The sequence below is a fragment of the Hyla sarda genome, chromosome 5, assembly GCF_029499605.1.
Source record: "Hyla sarda isolate aHylSar1 chromosome 5, aHylSar1.hap1, whole genome shotgun sequence".
Classification (NCBI taxonomy): Eukaryota; Metazoa; Chordata; class Amphibia; order Anura; family Hylidae; genus Hyla; species Hyla sarda.
The window spans coordinates 204,638,782-204,661,674 of NC_079193.1; the positions used below are offsets into that span (position 1 = coordinate 204,638,782).

A 22,893-nucleotide genomic window follows, 5' to 3' on the forward strand; every position below is an offset into this window, starting at 1 on the left:
ATGAAGAGAGCCAAGTTTTGTATAAGTGGTTGGTCCTCTGTACAAATTCATTAGTTTATCTATTGCATTCCTTCCATTATGTCCCTTAGATTGTAAGCTCTGGCAGCGTTCTCTGACATTTTTATTTAATTGTAAACAGATGTTAATTTTCAGTAAATGCTGTAATTTTCTATGTTTAACACTTTCCTTTACCATAGTATTATCCGACACTAAATAAACAGAGGTTATTTTTTTTATGTAAATAAAAATTTTTGGTCTATCTGCCCTAAAAGACTGCAAAACGGATAAAAAAGGTAAAAAAAACAGTAGGCATTAAAAACATAAAAGTAACACTATGAAACTTATGAAAATATTTTTCCTCATAAAAGAACATTGGCATTTATTTGTGCAGGCTACAGGAAGGCAATTTGACCTTTAGGAATAATGGCTTTTTAAAGAGGTGTCAGCCAGGCAGAGAATTAACAGTTCACACATTTGTCAAAGTAGAAAGCGAGAATCTTCATGTAACTAAATGACCATGGACAGGAATTTATGATAATTACCAAATGACATAAAATGCCACAAGAGCATTTCAACGCAATGTACACATCATAACTTCAAATATATTAACATCTAGAACCATCAGAGTGGAGAGCATACGATCATATTAAAAGATACAAAAATACATTTTATACACAGACTGCCAAGTATATATATGCAATAAAGTAATACTTCTGCCAAGAATATTTACACATTCTCAAAATCAACATCTTCCAGTGCCAAGCTTCAGAAAATAAAAATCATTAACATTTCCTAGGCATGGATAAAAAACACCTTCACAGATGGAAGAAACACTGCTTTAATAAAAATAGTAAGACCGAGATAACAAGCACACAGAACAGGAACATAGTCTTCTTACCTAAATCCTCGTCTAATTTGGTCTTTGGTGGCTCCCACGCTGGCCTAGCAGCTCGAGCTTTTGATTGACGCTTGCCAAGTTCTTCTTCAAACTTGTCATGCAAATCCCGCAACCTGCTTGTGCCCACCACGGTGGAATCGCCCTTTGAAAAAAAAAAAAAAGTAACAGGATAACTAGTATGCCATTTATTCAGTTCTTTTGTTGCATATTTTGAAAATAAAGGCTTGCTTACAAGTCAGTACACAATAATAGGACCATAAAAGCTGTCAATGACTGCTTTATGGACTGAAGCTGCTGATCTGCTCTAGCCAAGTGTCTGCACATTTTGCACAGTCAGACAGCTCTCAAGAATGACACAGCCTGACAATCTTTTTGCCAATGAGGTTTGAACAAACTAAGGGTATTTTGGAGGACACAGAAACAAACAAACAATTGGCAGGGGTATTTACAAATCTGTTTACCGTATATACTCGAATATAAGCAGAGTTTTTCAGCACGATTTTTCGTGCTGAAAATGCCCCCCTCGGCTTACACACGAGTGAACTCTCCGCCTGTCAATCCCTTCATCAGTGGTCTTCAACCTGCGGAACTCCAGATGCCCGGCCCCGGACTAGTGACGATGCCTTGACGACGACGCACATGCGCAATGTCCCCGTGCGTTGTCGTCAAGGCAACGTCACTAGTCCTGGGTCGGGCCCGAAGCGCGGAGAAGAGGCCCCCCCCCCGGTGAAAATGGACAGCCCGGAACGACTAATCCTCCCCACCGGACGATCCCTACAGCATAGATGGCCCGGACCAGCTCACCCTAACTTCCCGCCGAGGGGAGGCGAGTACAAAACAAAGGGGGGGGGGGGGAGTTTGGATGATGACGAAGGCCGCAGTGGTCTTCAACCTGCGGACATCCAGAGGTTTCAAAACTACAACACCCAGCATGCCCGGACAGCCATCATCCGGGCATGCTGGGAGTTGTAGTTTTGCAACATCTGGAGGTCCGCAGGTTGAAGACCACTGATGAAGGGATTGACAGGCGGTGATGATAAAGGGGGGATGATGATGGGGGTCTGGATGATTACATGGGGGATGATGTATTTCCCACCCTAGGCTTATAGTCGAGTCAATAACTTTTCCTGGGTTTTTGGGGTAAAATTAGGGGCGTCGGCTTATACTCGAGTATATACGGTAACTTTCTGGAGCCAGTTGATATAAAAAAAATTTAAATAAAGTTTTTTTCTTGGAATACCCCCTTTAAGGCAGATGGGATAGACACATTGGGGGAGATTTATCAAACACTGTGCAGAGAAAAAGGTTGTCCAGTTGCCCACAGCAACCAATCAGCTCGCTTCTTTCATTTTTAACAAGGCCTTTACAAAATGAAAGAAGCAATCTGATTGGTTGCTATGGGCAACTTTTCCTTTGCACAGGTTTTGATAAATTTCCCTCTAATAGTATACTACTTCTGGAGCCTCAAAAGCATTAGTCTATGTATTAATTGTAATAACCTGGATAAGTGTACTTTGTTTTCTTACTGTAGGTTTGCCCTTGTATGATTTGAGACAATTGGCAGATCTGAATTTTTTTGTTTGTTTTTTATTGCATCTCTTATGTTGTTTCCTTGAGGAATTTAGTATGTATAAGCATATTGTTATGTCAGTGTGCCTAAAGAAGACATCATAACCCTGCCCACGCCCCAAGCTGCTAATAATCACAAAATAAGGAATAGAGCAATGGATTAGCTCGTGGTAGACATTATTTTAAATCAGTCTCACCCGCACCACCGGTTAATGTGGGTGACACTGGTGACAGTTATTTTATGTGCCTCATTCCTTTCCTTATTATGGTTGATTTAGAACAGGGGTCTCAAACTGGTGGCCCTCCAGATGTTCCAAAACCAACTCCCAGCATGCTTGAAGTTAACATTTTGCAACACCTGGAGGGCCACCAGTTTGAGACCCTTGATTGAGAAAATGTCTTTGTGAAAGTGATGTTAAAGTGGTATTCCATAAAAAAAAATTAAAAAAAAAATCATAACTGGCTCCAGAAACTTAAAACAGATTTGTAAATTACTTTTATTTAGAGGTGTCAGCAGAGAGAACTGTTGTCAGACATAAAAGCACAACTCAACTTCAGCAGCTGTTAAGTACTAGTAGGATTAAGGTATTTTTAATAGAATACATTTACAAATCTAACAATGGACTGGTATTAATGTAAATGTGTTACAATACTTATAGTACTGAAGCATTAATGGTTTACCATTTTCATTTAGGATGTAAATATTCGCCCTTTTTATTGTTTGTTTCTGTTGTGTCATGTATCTTGTGTTATACATAGTTATCTTGCATTATGATATTGCCATCTATATTTCCACTTACTATATACTGTAGATGTGGTGGTGGGGATGATTATAACGCTGGACAGGTGTCTCCTTCAATCTGTATACTGTTAGTGTTCTTAATGCGATGTCTGTGGTAGCGTACACCGGGAGACTGCCCCGGCCGGCAGCGTCTACAACCGGCTCCTCACGCTCCAGTAAAAATGACCAGAATGACCTACGACTGCTAGTGACGTCACTACAGTTCCCAGTGTGGGTCAAATCTAACGCGGTTTGGAAATTAGCGATTTCAGAGATCTGAGGAAGGAAATCGCTAATTTCCGAACCGCGTTAGATTTGACCCACACTGGGAACTGTAGTGACGTCACTAGCAGTCGTAGGTCATTCTGGTCATTTTTACTGGAGCGTGAGGAGCCGGTTGTAGACGCTGCCGGCCGGGGCAGTCTCCCGGTGTACGCTACCACAGACATCGCATTAAGAACACTAACAGTATACAGATTGAAGGAGACACCTGTCCAGCGTTATAATCATCCCCACCACCACATCTATATAGTAAGTGGAAATATAAATGGCAATATCATAATGCAAGATAACTATGTATAACCATAAGCGGTAAAGAAGAAAGGGGGCACTCACGATTTTCTCTTGACCAGACTTTATTCAGGAGGCGATTACAGCAGCAGGGACGCCAGGTTGGTGTTAAAATGCATCAGACCAGCACTGAACGGGAGCCATCATGGCTCCCGTTCAGTGCTGGTCTGATGCATCTTAACACCAACCTGGCATCCCTGCTGCTGTAATCACCTCCTGAATAAAGTCCGGTCAAGAGGAAATCGTGAGTGCCCCCTTTCTTCTTTACCGCTTATGGCGTTTTCTGCTTTGTGCTGTGGGGATCTTTGCACCGCGATCAATCTTAGGACTGTATCCACACTTCGTGTACGGGTCACTGCCGTTACCAGGTTCCTGAAGCATAAAATTACCGCTAGTGCCGACAACTCTTTCTCCTGTTTGCAGTTGTAACCATCTATAACACAAGATACACAACATGACACAACAGAAAAACGGTAGAATATTTACATCCTAAATGAAAAGGTAAACCATTAATACTTCAGTACTATAACTATTGTAATACATTTACATTAATACCAGTCCATTTTTTAGCACTGACACCACAAATATATATTTCTTATTCATTTTAAAATAATTAGTGGTATAGCAGGGAGCCACTATTAGGTGTTATAGCAGCTATAATCTATCCATAAGCGCCAGTGTTCAGAAACCTACCAGTATTGTACCTAATTTACAAATCTGTTCTAGAGCCAGTCGATATGAAAAAATTAAAAATGACTTTTTCATGGAATACCCCTTTAACAGGTAGCTCAAAAAAGGTCAAATTTTCTGTCCTTAGCACACCATAGTTCCAAGGCTACATTTCCCTGGCTTCTCTACCTGTTTATACAGGAGACTGATGTGCATTCACAACATCATTGGGAGCAATTTATCTGTCCACTCCTAATATAATGAGGTCTTGGATTAGCTGCCTGCTGCTCCTGCTTGGTGTTACTCCACGCTCCACTGACTTCTCTATGAACAGTCCTGTGTGTTGATATGCTACTTCACTTGCTTAGATAGCGCTTCATACAAAGGTGTGGGATTAGACAGGTAACTGCTTTCCTGGGAATACATTCCTGCCTGAAATTCATTACAAACCATACAGTAAGCTTATTCTGACAGCTTACCCACTGGTTCTCAGCAGGATAAATACTCAGACAAAGCCCAGGGAGTCAAAAAACATTTTTTTCCCCCAAAATGTATGCATAATCTTTAGGATGCGCATGACTTTACCCCAGGCATGTTTCAGAATAATAACTATTAGATCAGTGTATTCTATGTTGGCAAACACAAACAGAATATAGAAGGAGTAACATTACATTGCTAGAATTTCTATACAAAAGAAAGAAACCAAAAGCAAAGCAAGATTATAATTGTAAGGCAGTGTTTTCCAACCGAGGTGCCTCCAGCTGTTGCAAAACTACAACTCCCAGCATGCCCGGACATCCTGTCCGGGCATGCTGGGAGTTGTAGTTTTGAAACAGCTGGAGGCACCCTGGTTGGGAAACACTGTTGTAAGGTATCAAGATTTAAACGGCCCACTGCTGTTTTAAACCAACATCCCTTTATGTGGTGTTCAAATATGTTAGAAATCACACAGACTATCACTTCCTTTACAAAAATGACTCCTTACCTCAGAAAAGAAGGCTTATCTAGTCTTGGCCACTAGAGGTCTCAATTGTCTGCAAACTGCTGCACACTGTGTGTTAGGAGAATACAGGTCCAGAACACATGACGTGGAGGCAGGCTTAGCTAGACCAGGCTCTCCACTCAGGGCTGGTGCAAGGATTTTTGCCGCCCTAGGCAAAAGCTATTATTGCCTCCCCCTTGACTCTTCCCATTGGTCAGCCCTTTGACATGCCCCACCATACTTCTGGGCTGACACACTGTAACAAGCCTCCTCCTCATGTAATTAGCTTACTACTGGGGTGACACACTGTAAAAAACCTCCTCCTCATGATGCTGGCTGAGCGAGTGGTTGGGATGCTGGTTGTCTAACTTTTTTGTGGCAGGCAGAGCGGCGCCCCTCATCAAGAGGGCACTCTAGGCAGCTGCCTATTTTACCTATAGGCAGAGCCGGCCCTGTCTCCACTGTGACAACTACAATATGCATGCAATCTAAGCCTGTCAGTCTCATCCAGTGGGAACACGCTGTGCCTGAAAGCTTTTGTGATGTAACCTCCCTTGCTGTTATCTTCATGACTCTCTGCTACTGGTTGTTTCCTTAGCTCACATAACACTTTGCCAAAGCAGTACATTCATAACATATCCTCCTTCCTGTTGCAAGCTATCGTACTGTGAACCCCAAACACAGTGCTAGCCTGTTCAGGCATGGCAAAGAGGAGGAGGTCCTGTAATTAGGTGCTCACGTGATTGGCCAGAGAAGCATGGGAAAGAAATGTTTGAGTACTGCTAGCAAACCCAGATATGGTCATATCCCCTGAAATGGATAGATTTATGTAACAAAACCATGCAGATTTTTTAAAATTATTTAAAAAGTAATGGTATGCTTTAAAGGGAATCTATCATCAAGATCACTCACACCATTCCAACTGTATAGGTTTGTAGTGCGGGTGACACTGTCAAAATTATTCTTAATGTTTTCCAATATGTGCCTCTGTTCAGCCAATATTCCAGTTGTTCTTAATATGCTAATGAAGGAGCTTGGTGCATGCGGGGCATGGCCGAGCCTGGGGTGCTAGGTGACAACAAGCTTGAATCTTCAAAGTACAAGCCTCCTCCCCTGTGCTGCGCATCTGCTGCAGAATGGAGCTCAACTCTGCAACAAGACCCCTCTTCTCTGCTGCCAAATCTCTCTTGTGAGCAGAGATATTTCATGTCATGTCTCCTGTGGAGCTCCATTCTGCTGAAGAGGAGGCATTTACTATGGAGATTCAAGCTGGACATCACTGTGCACTTGGGGCTTGGGCACGCCCCATGTGCACCTAGCTTCTTCATTAACATATTAAGAAAAACAGGAATATCAGCAGTACAGAGGCACGTATCAAAAAACGATGGAGTATTGTCGTCATTAGTGTCACCTTCACTACAAGCCTATAACAATAGGTTATTGTGGGTTATGCTGATGACAGATTCTCTTTAAATACAACAAACAACTCAAATATCTTTGCCTTACTACTTACTACTTGGTCCATGGGATCACTAGAGTAGTAGCTTTCAGAATGAGTGCAACGGACCCATACAGGTTTAAGCAAATCCTCATCTTCCTCATCATTTCTGTCAAGCGGGCTCTCATCCAGAAGCTCCTTGTCTTTTAACAAAGTATAACTATTTTCTTTACGCGACGATGGACTTTCAGAGGAAGTTTCTTTTTCTTCTTCTTCCCATCTTCCTCTCTTACGATCTCTACTAGGGGAGGGACTATAAAGACATATGATGATATAAATTTATTTTACTAACCACACATCAGTATTCCACCATTACATTACAAGTCTCCCTACTTTACAAAATAGAATATTGCTCAGATATTTAGTATCCTACCCAACCTACATAAACAAAACATAAGCACATCATAAGTAGAAGTCCTGCATCCAACCACACATAAATCACCCAGCGTTAGAAAGCCAAAATACTAGAACAACCAACCCACATGTTCCGGGTGTGCCTAAAATGTACCTTTTAATTGTTTCCTTTAAAAATTAACCTAAGCGTGCCTGTGTAACCAACACCAAGTAAAAGCACAAGTTAAGCAATAATAAACAAATATTGTGGTTCATGTATCGAGCGTGGCACAAGTGAAATATAGAAACATAGAGGCCCTCATTTACTAAGAGTGTCGGGTTTATCTCGGAGTGTTTCTTGATTTACTCCCTTTATTTTTCTCCCTGATTTACTAATGTGTCGCACGGATTGTGCCGCACGGGTTAGAAATTGTGTCGCACGGTAAATTGTATATATGCCCCCAGCACATCGCAATCACATGACCCCAGCAGCGCATGTATATACAGAACATATGTCCCCCACACAGCGCAAACATATGCACCCAGCAGCGCATGTATATACAGTATATATGCCCCCTGCACAGCGCAAACATATGCCCCCAGCAGCGCATGTATATATGCCCCCCGCACAGCGCAATCATAAGCTCCTGGCACATCTATATACATATGCCTCAAGCGCTATCAAGGACAAGTATTCTTTTAGCAGAGCATTGGGAAGCTGCTGACCGATGCTCTGCTTGTCAATCATAGCGCTTCAGAGGCATGTGTGTATAGAAGCGAAGTGCAACGCAGACATATAGCGTTATCTGGTCCCCACTTCGCTTCTATACACAGTCCTCCTGAGTCCAGCCAACACAGCTGCCCCATCGCCTCCCCCATCCCCGGTGTTATAATTACCTGTTCCCTTGGTGTGCACTTCTTCTGGCTTTGGCGCTGTTGCTGTGCGCTGGCACTGTGCGCACTGACGGTAACGTCGCGTTGGGGACGTCACTCGTCATTGGGCATCACAGCGCACGGCAACAGCGCCCAAGCCAGAAGCAGCGCAGACCTCGGGAACAGGTAATTATAACACCGGGGATGGGAGAGGCGATGGGGCAGCGTTGTTGGTTGGACTCAGGAGGATTGTGTATAGAAGCGAAGTGGGGACCAGATAAAGCTATATGTCTACTCCCCACTTCGCTTCTATACACATGCGCCTCTGAAGCGCTATGATTGACAAGCAGAGCATCGGACAGCGGCTTCCCAATGCTCTGCTAAAAGAATACTTGTCCTTGATAGTGCTTGAGGCATTTGTATATAGATGTGCCGGGAGCTTATGATTGCGCTGTGCCGGGGCATATATACTGTATATACATGCGCTGCTGGGGGCATATGTTTGCGCTGTGCATTTATATATATATATCTACATGCGCTGCCGGGAGCTTATGATTGCGCTGTGCGGGGGGCATATATCTTAACATAAAAAACTACTTTGTATAAACGTGAACATGTTTTTTTACAACAGCTTACAGCGGTCGGAAAAAAAAAAAAAAAAAAAGACAAAACCAGAGTAATGTGGTTGGGAAAATTGGTACATCTGTGTGAAAGTAAGGTTTTGGTAGGGAAACGCCCCTTTTTAGGCTTTTCAGCAAGACGAGTCGGGTGGTTCGGGAATTAGTGTCGCAACATGTCGCACATCGTCTGCGCCACGGCGCAGACAATGTGCGACAACATAAACCCGACAAATGCTGTCGGTTTGGTGATAGTAAATTGGGGCCAGAATGTGTCGGCAGATAAGAACCATTTGGCCCATCTAGTCTTCCCAATAATCTGAATCCTATGAATAGTCCCTGGCCCTATCTTATATGAAGGATAGCCTTATGCTTATCCCATGCATGTTAAAACTCCTTCACTGTATTTGCAGCGACCACTTCTGCAGGAAGGCTATTCCATGCATCCACTACTCTCTCAGTAAAGTAATACAGTGACCCCCCGACATACGATAATTTCAACATACAATGGCCTCTCAGAGCCCATCGCATGTTGAAGGCAGCATCAACCTACGATGCTTATTTATGTCGGGGCCATCACATAAACGGCTATCCGGCAGCGCAGACTGCTTCAGCTGCCGCCGGATAGCCGTTTAAGGTGCCCCGTGTGGTCCGGTGATAATTACTCACCTGTCCCAGGTGCTCCGGACAGTCTTCAGGATATCTGCATCACCGAAGCTCTCCTTCGTCGTCATCCCGTCGCCGCGCACGCCATCCCGTCATCCAATAGGAGCCGCGTGCGCAGCGACGTGATGACGGCGATGAAGAGCGACGATCCCAGGCAGCAGAGACGGTCAGGAGCAGCGGGGACACCCCGGGGACGCGGCGACAGTGATGGAGGGCAACATCCAGGGCAGCGGCGACGGTCTGGAGCGGCGGGGACAGGCGAGTATAACTTACTATTCTTTTCATTGCACGGATCCCTCAACATACGAAGGTTTCAACGAACGATAGTTTCTTTGGAACGGATTACCATCGTATGTGGAGGGACCACTGTACTTCCTGATATTACTTTTAAACCTTTGCCCCTCTAATTTAAAACTATGTCCGCTTGTGGTAGTTTTTCTTCTTTTAAATATGCTCTCCTCCTCCTCCTCCTCTCTATTCGTCTCTTTCTCCGTCTCTTCTTTCTTCCAAGCTGTACATGTTAAGGTCCTTTAACCTTTCCTGGTAAGTTTTATCCTGCAATCCATGTATTAGTTTAGTAGCTCTTCTCTGAACTCTCTCTAGTGTATCTATATCCTTTTGGAGATACGGCCTCCAGTACTGTGCACAATACTCCAAGTGAGGCCTCACCAGTGTTCTGTACAGAGGCATGAGCACTTTTCTCTTTCTACAGCTTATACCTCTCCCTATACATCCAAGCATTCTGCTAGCGTTTCCTGCTGCTCTATTACATTGTCTTCCTACCTTTAAGTCTTCTGAAATAATTACTCCTAAATCTCTCTCCTCAGATACTGACGTCAGGACTGTGTCAAATATTCTATATTCTGCCCAAGGGTTTTTACACCCCAGATGCATTATTTTGCACTTGTCCACATTAAATTTCAGTTGCCAGAGTTCTGACCATTCTTCTAGTTTGCCTAAATCCTTTTCCATTTGGCGTATCCCTCCAGGAACATCAACCCTGTTACTTATCTTTGTGTCATCAGCAAAAAGACATTCCTTACCATAGAGACCTTTTGCGATATCCCCAATGAAGATATTAAACAAAATTGGTCCCAGTACAGATACCTGGGGTACCCCACTGGTAACAAGACCTTGCTCTGAATATACTCCATTGACTACAACCCTCTGTTGTCTGTAACTCAGCCACTGCCTAATCCACTCAACAGCATGGGAGTCCAAGCTCAATGACTACAGTTTATTGATAAGTCTTCTATGTGTGTCAAAAGCCTTACTAAAATCTAGATATGCGATGTCTACTGCCCCTCCGCCATCTATTATTTTAGTCACCCAGTCAAAAAAATCAATAAGATTTGTTTGACATGACCTACCTGAAGTAAACCCATGTTTTTCATCTTGCAAGTGGGCCCTGCCAGCCCAGTTGCGCCACCAAACAAAAATATATACCACCAATTAACCGCCAAAGCGTTTCTACCACTTGTTTTAGTGACATCATCAGGGAGGTATAAACATTGGTGTTATATCACAGATATTAGACTTATCCAGTAACCACAAGTATTTTAAAGTATCGGCCAATGGCAATTTCACTGTATTGCAGGTGAACTTCCAACACTATTATGAAGTATTCAGTGTTTCAGTCAGGCCTGCTGTGAAAAGAAATTACTATCCCTAATATTCCTGTAGGAGAAACACAGCATCTGGATGGCCTGAAAAGGAAGTTCTGTCCCTAGATGAATGCCAATTGTGCCTGGGGCAACCGCTAGGTCCACCTGAAATCTAAAAACAGGCACAAAACAACCCGTTTAGTGTGTATCCTGAAAGAGAAGGGGACTATACGATAAAAAGTCTGTACATTATTCACGGTTTCCCTATGTCCAGGACGGGTACAATCCACAACCTGCTGTAGCGCAGGGAGCTGGAGGTTTCCAGCTATTGCTCGCTCGATTGAGCGAGGTGCTGGCGTCTGACATCACAGCCGGTCAGAAATGGAAGTTAAGTGCAGAGCAGCGTCTGCCTCCGTGACACGCATATCGGAGGGGGCATGCGCCAGTTTGACTTCCAGGCTGTGCGCTGTCACAGTAAACGACTGACTGATCATAGCAGTGATTTTTAACAATTAGTTTTCTGGATTGAAGCAGTCTTTTATAATGTACAAGCATTATAGTTTTGAGATAAATGGCATATAGGCATATGGATGTCTTATAATGAATGACTGAGTTATTCTACACTGTCAAGCATGAGTTGCCGTAGATGTCCGAAGTGGACCACTCAGGAGCGAGGACTCTCTGAACCCATATATATTTAGGACACAGCGAAAGGAAGGGTTACATTTCTAGGTGGTTTTCAGTTCGCATGTGGGATTAGGAATTCTAGTGTTGTAATAGAATAACAGGGGTCCCAGTGTTGTAATAGAATAGAAGTCCAGGCACATCGGGAAAATGGGATCAAAAAAAGGGGATTATAAATATCGGGATGCCATAGAGACCAATAAAGGCTTATGAGTGTATGAGGCTGGATTGTCTGGTTTGGGGTTAGCCCTATCAGGAAGCAGGACAGGAAGAATAACAGGGCCCTAAGGCAAACTATGCTCTCCCTACAATTCCCTAGGTAAAGGGCCCTAGAACCTAGGCGGGGGGGCCGCCCTAAAAAGGACGGTCCCGCACAAGACATCCAGGCCATGATGCTGAGTTTCTCTCCCTACAGGAATATTAGGGATAGTAATTTCTTTACACAGCGGGCGTGACTGAAACACTGAATACTGCATAAGTGTTTGAAGTTTACCTGCAATACAGTGAAATTGCCATTGGCCGATACTTTAAAATACTTGTGGTTATTGGATAAGTCTAATATCTGTGATATAAAACCAATGTTTATACCTCCCTGATGACGCCACTAAAATAAGCGGTAGAAATGCGTCGGCGGTTAATTGGTGTTATATATTTTTGTTTGGTGGCACAACTGGGCTGGCCCACTTGTGCCATGCTCGATACATGAACCACAATATTTGTTTATTATTGCATAACTCGTGCTTTTACTTCATGTTGGTTACACAGGCATGCTTAGGTTCATTTTTAAAGGATACAATTAAAAGGTAAGTTTTAGGCACATTTGGAACATGTGGTTTAGTTGTTCTAGTATTTTGCAAACCTACATAAATTAACAGTCTCCTACACAATTATTCTATGTGCTCCTCCTTTCTCCTGCACAAAACACCCCCTCCTAATACAGCTTAACCCCAAACTGTGACGTCCTAGGGAATACAGATACATGTGATATAAAATGAGTCAATTTCAGTGGTATAACATGGAAACCTCCCCAGTAAACAAAAAAGCTGCTTTAAGTTTCCACTAAATCAACAGCATTTACCTTTTTGGCCTCTTTCGATAACTTCTTTCAGGACTTGGTGATCTTCGGCTGTCTCGATGCCTGTGCCTATCCCTTTATAGAGAATAAAACAATGCTTGAAATCAGCAGAGTAATGTGTGTATTTATTTATTTATTTATTTATTTTTTTAACACTGCAAAATGAAATGAATACTGTATATATGTAAATGTTTCCGCTATTATACAGTTTACAAAGAGAACTGCATAGAATGTAACATGCTACACTTCTCTTTCCCATTCATCACTTATCCACAGGATATGTAAAAAAAAGTATGTGACTGCTGGAGACTGATTGCAGGGACCCCTATTTATGAAGGGAATGGAGGTACTCAAGTGAATGAACAGAGAAGTTGGGTTTGCATGACCACTGCTCCATTCAACTGGAAGTCCACATTTTGGCGACCACTGCTTTACGCTGTCACGGATCCTTGCTGGAGCATGCTGAGACTTGTAGTACATAAAATAACACCAAAATAAGGAATGTACTGCATGAAAGGAGTAGTAGTACCATAAAGTCGGCTCTACTAGGCTGTCACATGTCCTTGCTAGTGCATGCCGTTTTTTGTAGTTCAAGCACAGACATGGGGTTATAGCCAACAATAAGGCATGCTGCGGCTTGTAGTAGCACTGATAGTGACATGAAATGGTGGGGCATGGTCATGAAATGGGGATTGGACAAAGAATTAGGGGACGAAATGTAGAATGGGTGTATGGGGGATTTCACCATTTGTTTATTATATTGCAAATGCATATTGGAAATGAAATAAGACATTTTCCCCAAATGGTGCAGCCCTAATATATAAGCAGAGGACATTATTATAATTCCACGTAAAGCACTTAACTAGGCTTTGACATCTAAAAGGTTTTGAATAGTAAGAATTGGAGCTAGCTCCACTCCAAGCTGTCACAGCTGGGTGACAATTGTATGTTATAGCAGATACCCTATATCAGTGTTTCTCAAGAGCGGTCCTCTAGTTCCCCATGCCCATCACCAGGTCAAATTTTCATGATGTCCTTAGTCTTTCACAGGTGATATAATTATGGTCAGTGAATCTGGCATCACCAATGTTAGATCACCTGTGAAAGAGTGAAGAGTACCTGCCACCAAATAAAACTTTCAATATAGTGTTCTTGTGAAATTAGCAGACACTTTTCCATTCACTTTCTTTAAAAATGATCAACATAAATATGTTTAAAATGTAATGTAAAAGACGGCCTCTAGGTGGCTCTGTTCTGTTTCCTGCCACAATTAAAGGGGTATTCTAGGCCAAAAATTTTTTTTATATATCAACTGGCTCCGGAAAGTTAAACAGATTTGTAAATTACTTCTATTAAAAAATCTTAATCCTTCCAATAGTTATTAGCTTCTGAAGTGGAGTTGTTGTTTTCTGTCTAACTGCTCTCTGATGACTCACGTCCCGGGAGCTGTCCAGCTCCTATGGGGATATTCTCCCATCATGCACAGCTCCCGGGACGTGACATCATCATTGAGCAGTTAGACAGAAAACAACAACTCAACTTCAGAAGCTAATAACTATTGGAAGGATTAAGATTTTTTAATAGAAGTAATTTACAAATCTGTTTAACTTTCCGGAGCCAGTTGATATATATAAAAAAAAGGTTTTGCCTGGAATACCCCTTTAATAGCGAGTTTGGTCTCCTCCCGGCCTGGCAGGAGACCTAACTCAGGAAGTGTTTCTCTGCATGGAGCTTGATTGTCAGCTGCACAGAAAGTGAAAGCTCCACAGATTCTCACAAAAAGCCACACAGACTGATAGCTGAAGGAGAGCCTCACTGAAATCTGCACAGAATGAAGGTTGCAGGAGAGCCTCACTGATATCAACAGAGGCTGAAACATGCACAGAGCCTGTGGTCTTCTATCCATCACAGCACTGCAACCATATGAGGGTGGAAGTAGTACCCTAGCAGGCATCAGTGATGTCATGCCTGCTGGGAAATGCCCACTTTCTCCTTCTGGGAAATTGCACTATGTGAGCAAGAAGATCAGTATGATACATAGCTTTTTGAAGCTCTGAATTTTTTTGGAGTGCTGGAGGAGTGTTAGGAGTAGTTAGAGAACATAACCCGAGTTAGTTTAGAACAGTTTCTTTGGTGACAGGTACTTTTTAACCCCTTAAGGACCCAGCCCATTTTTACCATAAAGGACCAGGGGATTCTTTGCACATCTGACCACTGTGACTTTAAGCATTAATAACTCTGGACAATCAAGAAAGACAGAGCGCTCGGCAAAGCTCCCGTGAACCCACAAATGACCAAATGTGACGCCCCAAGACACCTATACCGTGTATACTTCAGCGGGGTGCTCAATCCAGAATGGAATACACATAAAAGAATGAAGATTGCACTCACCACAGATGAAGAAACGACTGTGCTTTATTCAGTAACCGGCAGACTTACAGCATGGGAAGGAGGAACACCGTGGGCGTGATAGCTACTTATTGCACCAGGTGCACTTCTTCAGACCAGAAGTGCATGAAATCATGCTCACAGCATTCCTCCTCCCCACACTGTAAGTCTGCCGGTTACTGAATAAGTGCAGGAGAAGAAGAACAAAAGGACCTCTGGAATCCTGGCGCTGCCGATCAACACATCTAGACAGTGTATTTTAAAGGAAATCCTGGGCAGGATTACATTTATTAAAATAAAAAATGTAGCATACAGCATACAAGTAGATTACGCGTTTCAAAGGGAAACCCCTTCTTCCACAGATCAGTATGCATACTGATCTGAGGAAGAAGGGGTTTCCCTTTGAAACGCGTAATCTACTTGTATGCTGTATGCTAGATTTTTTTTTTTTATAAATGTAACCCTGCCCAGGATTTCCTTTAAAATACACTGTCTAGATGTGTTGATCGGCAGCGCCAGGATTCCAGAGGTCCTTTTGTTCTTCTCCTGCACTTACCCAGGACTTCGTCTACATACGTGGTCCGGTGACCTGATCCCGGCAGCAGCTATCCACATCAGTGTACCCCTTTAGTGGGGCGATACGCTCTTTTTATTCTTTTCTAAGGTGAGCACAGATCTGAAGGGACGGTACTGGTCCCTGAAGACAGCATATTGCTGTTAGTTCTGCTAGCCTACCAAGGGTAATACACGAGGCGCCGTATGCGGTTGTTTTTTCTCTATCTCCATACAGGTTACTGAATAAAGCACAGCAGTTTCTTCATTTGTGGTGAGTGCCATCTTCATAATTTTATGTGTATTAATAATTCTGGGATGCTTTTGCTTTTTATTCTGAATCAGAGATTGCTTTTTGTGACATATTCTACTTTATGTTAGTGGTAAATTTCATCGATACTTACATAATTTCTTGGTGAAAAATTCCAAAATTTGATGACAAATTTGAACATTTTGCATTTTTTAACTCTCTGCTAATAAGCAAAATGGACATCCCAAATTATATTATGATTCACATAATACAATATGTCTACTTTATATTTGCATCATAAAGTTGACATGTTTCTACTTTTGGAAGACATCAGAGGGCTTCAAAGTTCAGCAGCAATTTTCCACAAAATTTTCAAAATCTGAATTTTTCAGGGACAAGTTCTGTTTTGAAGTGGATTTGAAGTGGATTTGAAGGGTCTTCATATTAGAAATACCCCATGAATGACCCCATTATAAAAACTGCACCCCTCAAAGTATTCAAAATTACATTCAGTAAGTGTGTTAACCCTTTAGGTGTTTCACAGGAATAGCAGCAATGTGGAGGGCTACAGTTTAGAGACAACTGTATAGTGGTCTCCAAACTGTAGCCCTCCAGATGTTGCAAGGCAACTCACCAGCTTCCGTAGTCTGTCACTAGGGAGCCAGCCACACGTCATCGCCGCCCGCTGCCACCGATGGCAAGTGACCTCCGGCGCCGGTCACAGGACTGTTTCCCCATTCTGCCCAGACTACTGTGGGTGGGTAGAATGGGGGAAACAAACTTTAACCCCCCCCCCCCGATCTGCTATTGGTCGGTCGCTTCTGACCGACCAGTAGCAGGGATAGGAGGGGTGACACCCCTGCCACCTCACTCCTATCCCTTCAGGGGGATCTTGGGTGCCTTGGACAGCCCCAATCCCCCTTATTTTCCAGGTCACCGGAGACGCATATGACCCGGAATCGCCGCAGATCGCCGTTCTGAACTGACTGCCGATTTGCAGCGATCGCCGACATGGGGGGGTTGTTTGAAGAATTTTGTGTCCTGAAGTGTTCTCACACTGCCGCTCAGCCTATCGTCGGACTTTGCTGCGGCTGGTGATTGGCTGAGTGCAGTATGATTCTCCGACCACCGGCAACCAGGAAGTGGACCGCAGCGGAGACCGGAGCCGTTTACCGGAGGCCCCGGGGGAGCGGAGGAAGGTATGCACAATTTTTATATTCTGGAGTTCTCCTTTAAGGAAATCCAGAAAAAATTACCTGTTGTGGGTTCTTGAGCACCGCGCTTGAGAAACACTGCCCTATATTGATCTCATAGGCTCAGCTCCAGCACCAGAATTCTGGCACATTCTGCTTATTAAATCTGCCTCGAGTCCCAAAATGTTAACAGAGCCATACGACTGAAGGAGTATAGTGTGTGCTCCAACTGCCTCATATAAGTACTCCTAATGTGCCAGATGAAAAAACACTGTCCATGAATTCAGTGCAGTTTATAAAAGAAAGTTTAATGTGTTTTACTTTTACTCAAAAGTTATAGAAATAACCAAAGTAAAAAAAAAGAATTTATAAATAAATCGAGTTATTAAAAGGAAAAAAAAAAAAAAAAAAAAAAAAAGACTCGCAATTCTACAAGCAGAACTTAATGCCCTGTATTATAACCTACCTGTTACGTTCATAACTTCCATGTCGTGGAGGAGTTCTTCCATGAGACGGGGTCCTACTGTATTCATACTCTGATCTACGTCGACTGCTGTCTGGTCTTCTTGTGCGGTCAGGACTCCTTCCACGATCTCGTCGATCACAATGTTTTTCAGAACGATGTCTGTCACTATGGCTGTACTCTCTATGTCGATGGGCATCATAATGTTTTCCCCTATCTGGTGCCCTGTGGTCACTCTGTGGTTTATCTGCTTGGTACTGACTGTGACTAGTGTGCCGGTAATGGCTGCTACCTTGAAAAGAAGCAGAATTCTGTTGGTAGCTATTAAAGTTAGATACTGGTTGAGGTGGAGGTGGCGGAGGTGGAAAAGATTGCGGTGGATAACCAGAGGGATATACTGGTTGATAACCTACATGAGGCAATGGCGGGGGCATAATAGGTGGTGGCGGCATTAGAGGAGGCACCATGTAAGGATAAGTGCTTTGTGCAGTGGGAGGGCCAGCAGGAGGGGGATTACTTGGCCCAAGTGTAGAAGGAGGGACAGGTGGAAAACAAGGAGGCATTGGATAACTTTGTCTGACGGGATAAGTTGGTCTGGGCAGACATTGGTTTATTGTACTTTGTGTTGGTGGAGTAACAGGTGGTGGATAACACATGTAGTCCGGCCTTGGAGGCATGTAATTTGTGTTTGGAATATTAGAAAAGGTGGGAGGAGGAGTACTTTGTGTGTCATAGGAATACTGCCCAGAAGATTGCTGCTGTATTTGGGTTGGCCTAACATTCTGAGGCCGATAAGTCTGCATTGAAGCTGTCTGACCCCCTCTAGCCGATTGTCCTCCTCTTCCTGTTTGTAAAGACATTACCTGATGTAAAAATAAAGAAATACATTTATTTCATGACATCAAATAGGCACTCATTAAAACTTATTTTTGCTATTGCACTCCTTTTGGTAAATAAAAAATATTTCTACTATACTTTGTTTAAAAAAATAATGAAGTTTTCTATTTTTCAAGTGGAATCAACTGAACACTTTTTTGGGCATTTTGGCATTTTTCCGATTAATCGAAATAATCGACAACTCATCGATTATTAAAATAATCTTTAACTGCAGCCATACATTAAATATTATTTCCACCACAACAGATTTCAGTGTATTACATAACATTTTTTGATCGCTTATAGACAAAAGGGAAGAAAAAAAAAAAAAAAAGGGTCTCTTTGAGGCTTAGACCACTGTTTTTAATACCTTTCTACTGGGGTCTCAGCACAGTTTTTAGTTTACAGCAAAATTTACCTTTGGCTCCTGAGCAGTAAAATAAGCTGAAAAGAAGTCAAATCACTAAACCAGACAGTCTGTGCACCATATTAACTAAACTTCTCACCTGGAGAATGCCTTAGGGTTTCACACAGCATTTTTAATTCATTTATAACACTATAAAAGCATACAAAAAGGCATGTGTTTTGCATTTTTTAATTATTATTGAATAAATTGGAAGATATTGAAAGTGGACTTGTCATTTTTAAAGATTTCTGAAAACCTTCATGGTTTTTTTAGACTAAGGGTGAATGCACACGTTTTCACTGTACGGGTGCCGGTGTGAGGTGTTTTTTTGCGCCCCCGTAGATCCATGCGTCCGCTCCTCGCCCAGCTCTCCGAACATTTCCGAAGCTAGAGCTCGGGGAGGGCAGAGCAAGGGGAGGGAGGAGGTTCACGCCCCCTCCCTCATCTCCCTGAGCTCGGCTGGACGCAGATCTCTACGGCACGCCCCCTCCCTGAGGACATAGATCACCACGGCAGGTCCCCTCCCTCATCTCCCCTCCCTGAGGACGTAAATCTCCACGGCAGGTCCCCTCCCTCATCTCCCCGAGCTGAGGACATAGAGCAGTGCTCCCAATGAGCTCTGTGTGTAAAGGGGGACATACTGCAGGGGCTAAATGTTCCCCTTTAGCCCCTGCAGTATGTCCCCCTTTACACATAGAGCTCATTGGGAGCACTGCTCTATGTCCTCAGCTCGTGGAGATGAGGGAGGGGACCTGCCATGGAGATTTATGTCCTCAGGGAGGGGAGATGAGGGAGGGACCTGCCGTGGCGATCTATGTCCTCAGGGAGGGGAGATGAGGGAGGGACCTGCCGTGGCGATCTATGTCCTCAGGGAGGGGACCTGCCGTGGAGATCTATGTCCTCAGGGAGGGGGCATGCTGTAGAGATCTGCGTCCAGCCAAGCTCAGGGAGGGGAGATGAGGGAGGGGGCATGGACCTTCTCTCTCCCCTTGCTCTGCCCTCCCCCAGTTCTAGGTTCGGAAATGTTCGGAGAGCTGGGGGGAGGAGTGGACGCATGGATCTACGGGGGCGCAAAAAAACACCTCACACCGGATCGGGCTGGGGGAGGGGAAAACCGTGCGCTCCTGTACCCCAGTCGGACCTGCGCTGAAATCTATTGACTTTAACTTAAAAAGATGAGAGAGGCCTGTAATTTCCATCATACTATGAGAGACATAATGAGAAATAAAAAAAATAAAAATCAATAAAATCACATTGTCTCATTTTTAATGAATTGATTTGCAAATTATGGTGTAAAATAAGTATTTGGTCAATAACAAAAGTTTATCAATACTTTGTTATATACCCTTTGTTGGCAATGACAAAGGTCATACGTTTTCTGTAAGTCTTCACAGGTTTTCACACACTGTTGCTGGTATTTTGGCCCATTCCTACATGCAGATCTCCTCTAGAGCAGTGATGTTTTGGGGCGGTCACTGGGCAACACGGACTTTCAATTCCCTCAAAAGGTTTTCTATGGGGTTGAGATCTGGAGACTGGCTAGGCCACTCCAGGACCTTGAAATGCTCCTTATGAAACCATTCCGTTGTCTGGGCGGTGTGTTTGGTATCATTGTCATGCTGAAAGACCCAGCCACGTTTCATCTTCAATGCCCTTGCTAATGGAAGGACGTTTTCACTCAAAATCTCACAATACATGGCCCCATACATTCTTTCCTTTACACTTATCAGTCATCCTGGTCCCTTGGCAGAAAAACAGCCCCAAAGCATGATGTTTCCACCCCCATGATTCACAGTTGGTATGGTGTTCTTTGGATGCAACTCAGCATTCTTTCTCCTCCAAACACGAAGAGTTGAGTTTTTACCAACAAGTTCTACTTTGGTTTCATCTGACCATATGACATTCTCCCAATCTTCTTCTGGATCATCCAAATGGTCTCCAGCAAACTTCAGACATGTACTGGCTTAAGCAGAGGGACACGTCTGGCACTGCATGATTTGAGTCCCTAGCGCCGTAGTGGGTTACTGATGGTAGCCTTTGTAAATTTGGTCCCAGCTCTCTGCAGGTCATTCACTAGGTCCCCCCGTGTGGTTCTGGGATTTTTGCTAACTGTTCTTGTGATCATTTTGACACCATGGGGTAAGATCTTGCGTGGAGCCCCAGATCGAGGGAGATTATCAGTGGTCTTGTATGTCTTCCATTTTCTAATAATTGCTACCACAGTTGATTTCTTCACACCAAGCTGTTTGCCCATTGCAGATTCAGTCTTCCCAGCCTGGTGCAGGTCTACAATTTTGTTTCTGGTGTCCTTTGACCGCTGTTTGATCTTGGCCATAGTGGAGTTTGGAGTGTGACAGTTTGAGGTTGTGGACAGGTGCCTTTTATACTGATAAGTTCAAACAGGTGCCATTAATACAGGTAACGAGGGGAGGACAGAGGAGACTCTTGAAGTTACCGGTCTGTGTGAGCCAGAAATCTTGCTTGTTTGCTGGTGACCAAATACTTATTTTCCACCATAATTTGAAAATACATTCTTAAAAAATCAGACAATGATTTTATGGATTTTTTTTTTCCTCATTAGGTCTCTCATAGTTGAGGTGTACCTATGATGAAAATTACAGGCCTCTCATTTTAACCCCTTAAGGACCAAGCCCATTTTAAAAAGGAGTAGTCCAGTGGTGAACCCAGTGGTGAACAACTTATCCCCTATCCTAAGGAAAGGGGATAAGTTTGAGATCGCGGGGGGTCCGACAGCTGGGGCCCCCAGCGATCTCCTGTACGGAGCCCCGACATTCCGCGGGAAGGGGGCATGTCGACCTCCGCACGAAGCGGCGGTCGACACGCCCCATCAATACAACTCTATGATATGTGTTCTTTATTCTGTAGGTCAATACGATTAAAATGATACCCATGGCTAGATACTTTTATATTTTTGTACCGCTTAAAAAAAAAAATCTAAAACTTTTTGTACAAAATCAGTAATCTAAAATCGCCCTATTTTGACAACCTATAACTTTTTAATTTTTCCGTATATAGGGCGGTATGAGGGCAAATTTTTTTGCGCCGTCATCTGTACTTTTTATCGATACCACATTTGCATATATAAAACTTTTAGATAATTTTTTATGAATTTTTCTTTTAATAAAATGTGACAAAAAAAAGCAGCATTTTTTTATTTTTTACGTTTACGCCATTCACCGTACGGGATCATTAACATTATATTTTGATAGTTCGGACATTTACGCACGCGGCTATACCAAATATGTTTATAAAAAAAAATTACGCTTTTTGGGGGTAAAATGGGAAAAATTTACAATTTTCATTTTTATTGGGAGAGGGGATTTTTCACTTTTTTTACTTTTTATTTTTACATTTTTCAACTTTTATTTTACACTTTTTATGTCCCCATAGGGGACATATAGCAATCCTTTGATTGCTAATACTGTTCAGTGCTATGCATAGGACATAGCACTGATCAGTATTATCGGCAATCTTCTGCTCTGTCTGCTCGATCTCAGACCAGAGCAGAAGACCCCGGGTGACGGCCGGACCCAGGAGAGGGGACCTCCGGCCGCCATGCTGGATGATCGGATCGCCGTGGCAGCGCTGAGGGCGATCCGATCACGCATTAAAAGTACCGCACTGCCGCAGATGCCGTGATCTGTATTGATCACGGCATCTGAGGGGTTAATGGCGGACATCCGCGCGATCGCGGATGTCGGCCATTACTGGCGGGTCCCCGGCTGCTGCTAGCAGCCGGAACCTGCCGTGTATGACGCGAGCACCGTTCCGATGCTCGCGGTCATACACAGGACATAAATGTATGTACCGCCAAATCAGGACGTACATTTACGTCCGTGGTCGTTAAGGGGTTAAGTGGGAGAACTTGCACAGTTGGTGGCTGACTAAATACATTTTTCCCCACTGTAAAGGGGTATTCCAGGAT

General features: G+C 43.3%; 1 protein-coding gene across 1 annotated transcript in view; it reads right to left on the minus strand.

The window, feature by feature from the left end:
- Positions 1-22,893, minus strand: part of DROSHA (drosha ribonuclease III) — a 261,155-nt gene that overhangs the window by 225,027 nt on the left and 13,235 nt on the right. Inside the window, exons 2-5 of the mRNA XM_056520973.1 lie at positions 17,669-18,528; positions 12,823-12,894; positions 6,983-7,220; positions 899-1,040 (exon numbers count right to left, since the gene is read on the minus strand). Of these exons, the coding sequence (XP_056376948.1) occupies positions 899-1,040; positions 6,983-7,220; positions 12,823-12,894; positions 17,669-18,525 (1,309 nt within the window). The 5' untranslated portion in view covers positions 18,526-18,528. The remainder of the gene's footprint in view (positions 1-898; positions 1,041-6,982; positions 7,221-12,822; positions 12,895-17,668; positions 18,529-22,893) is intronic.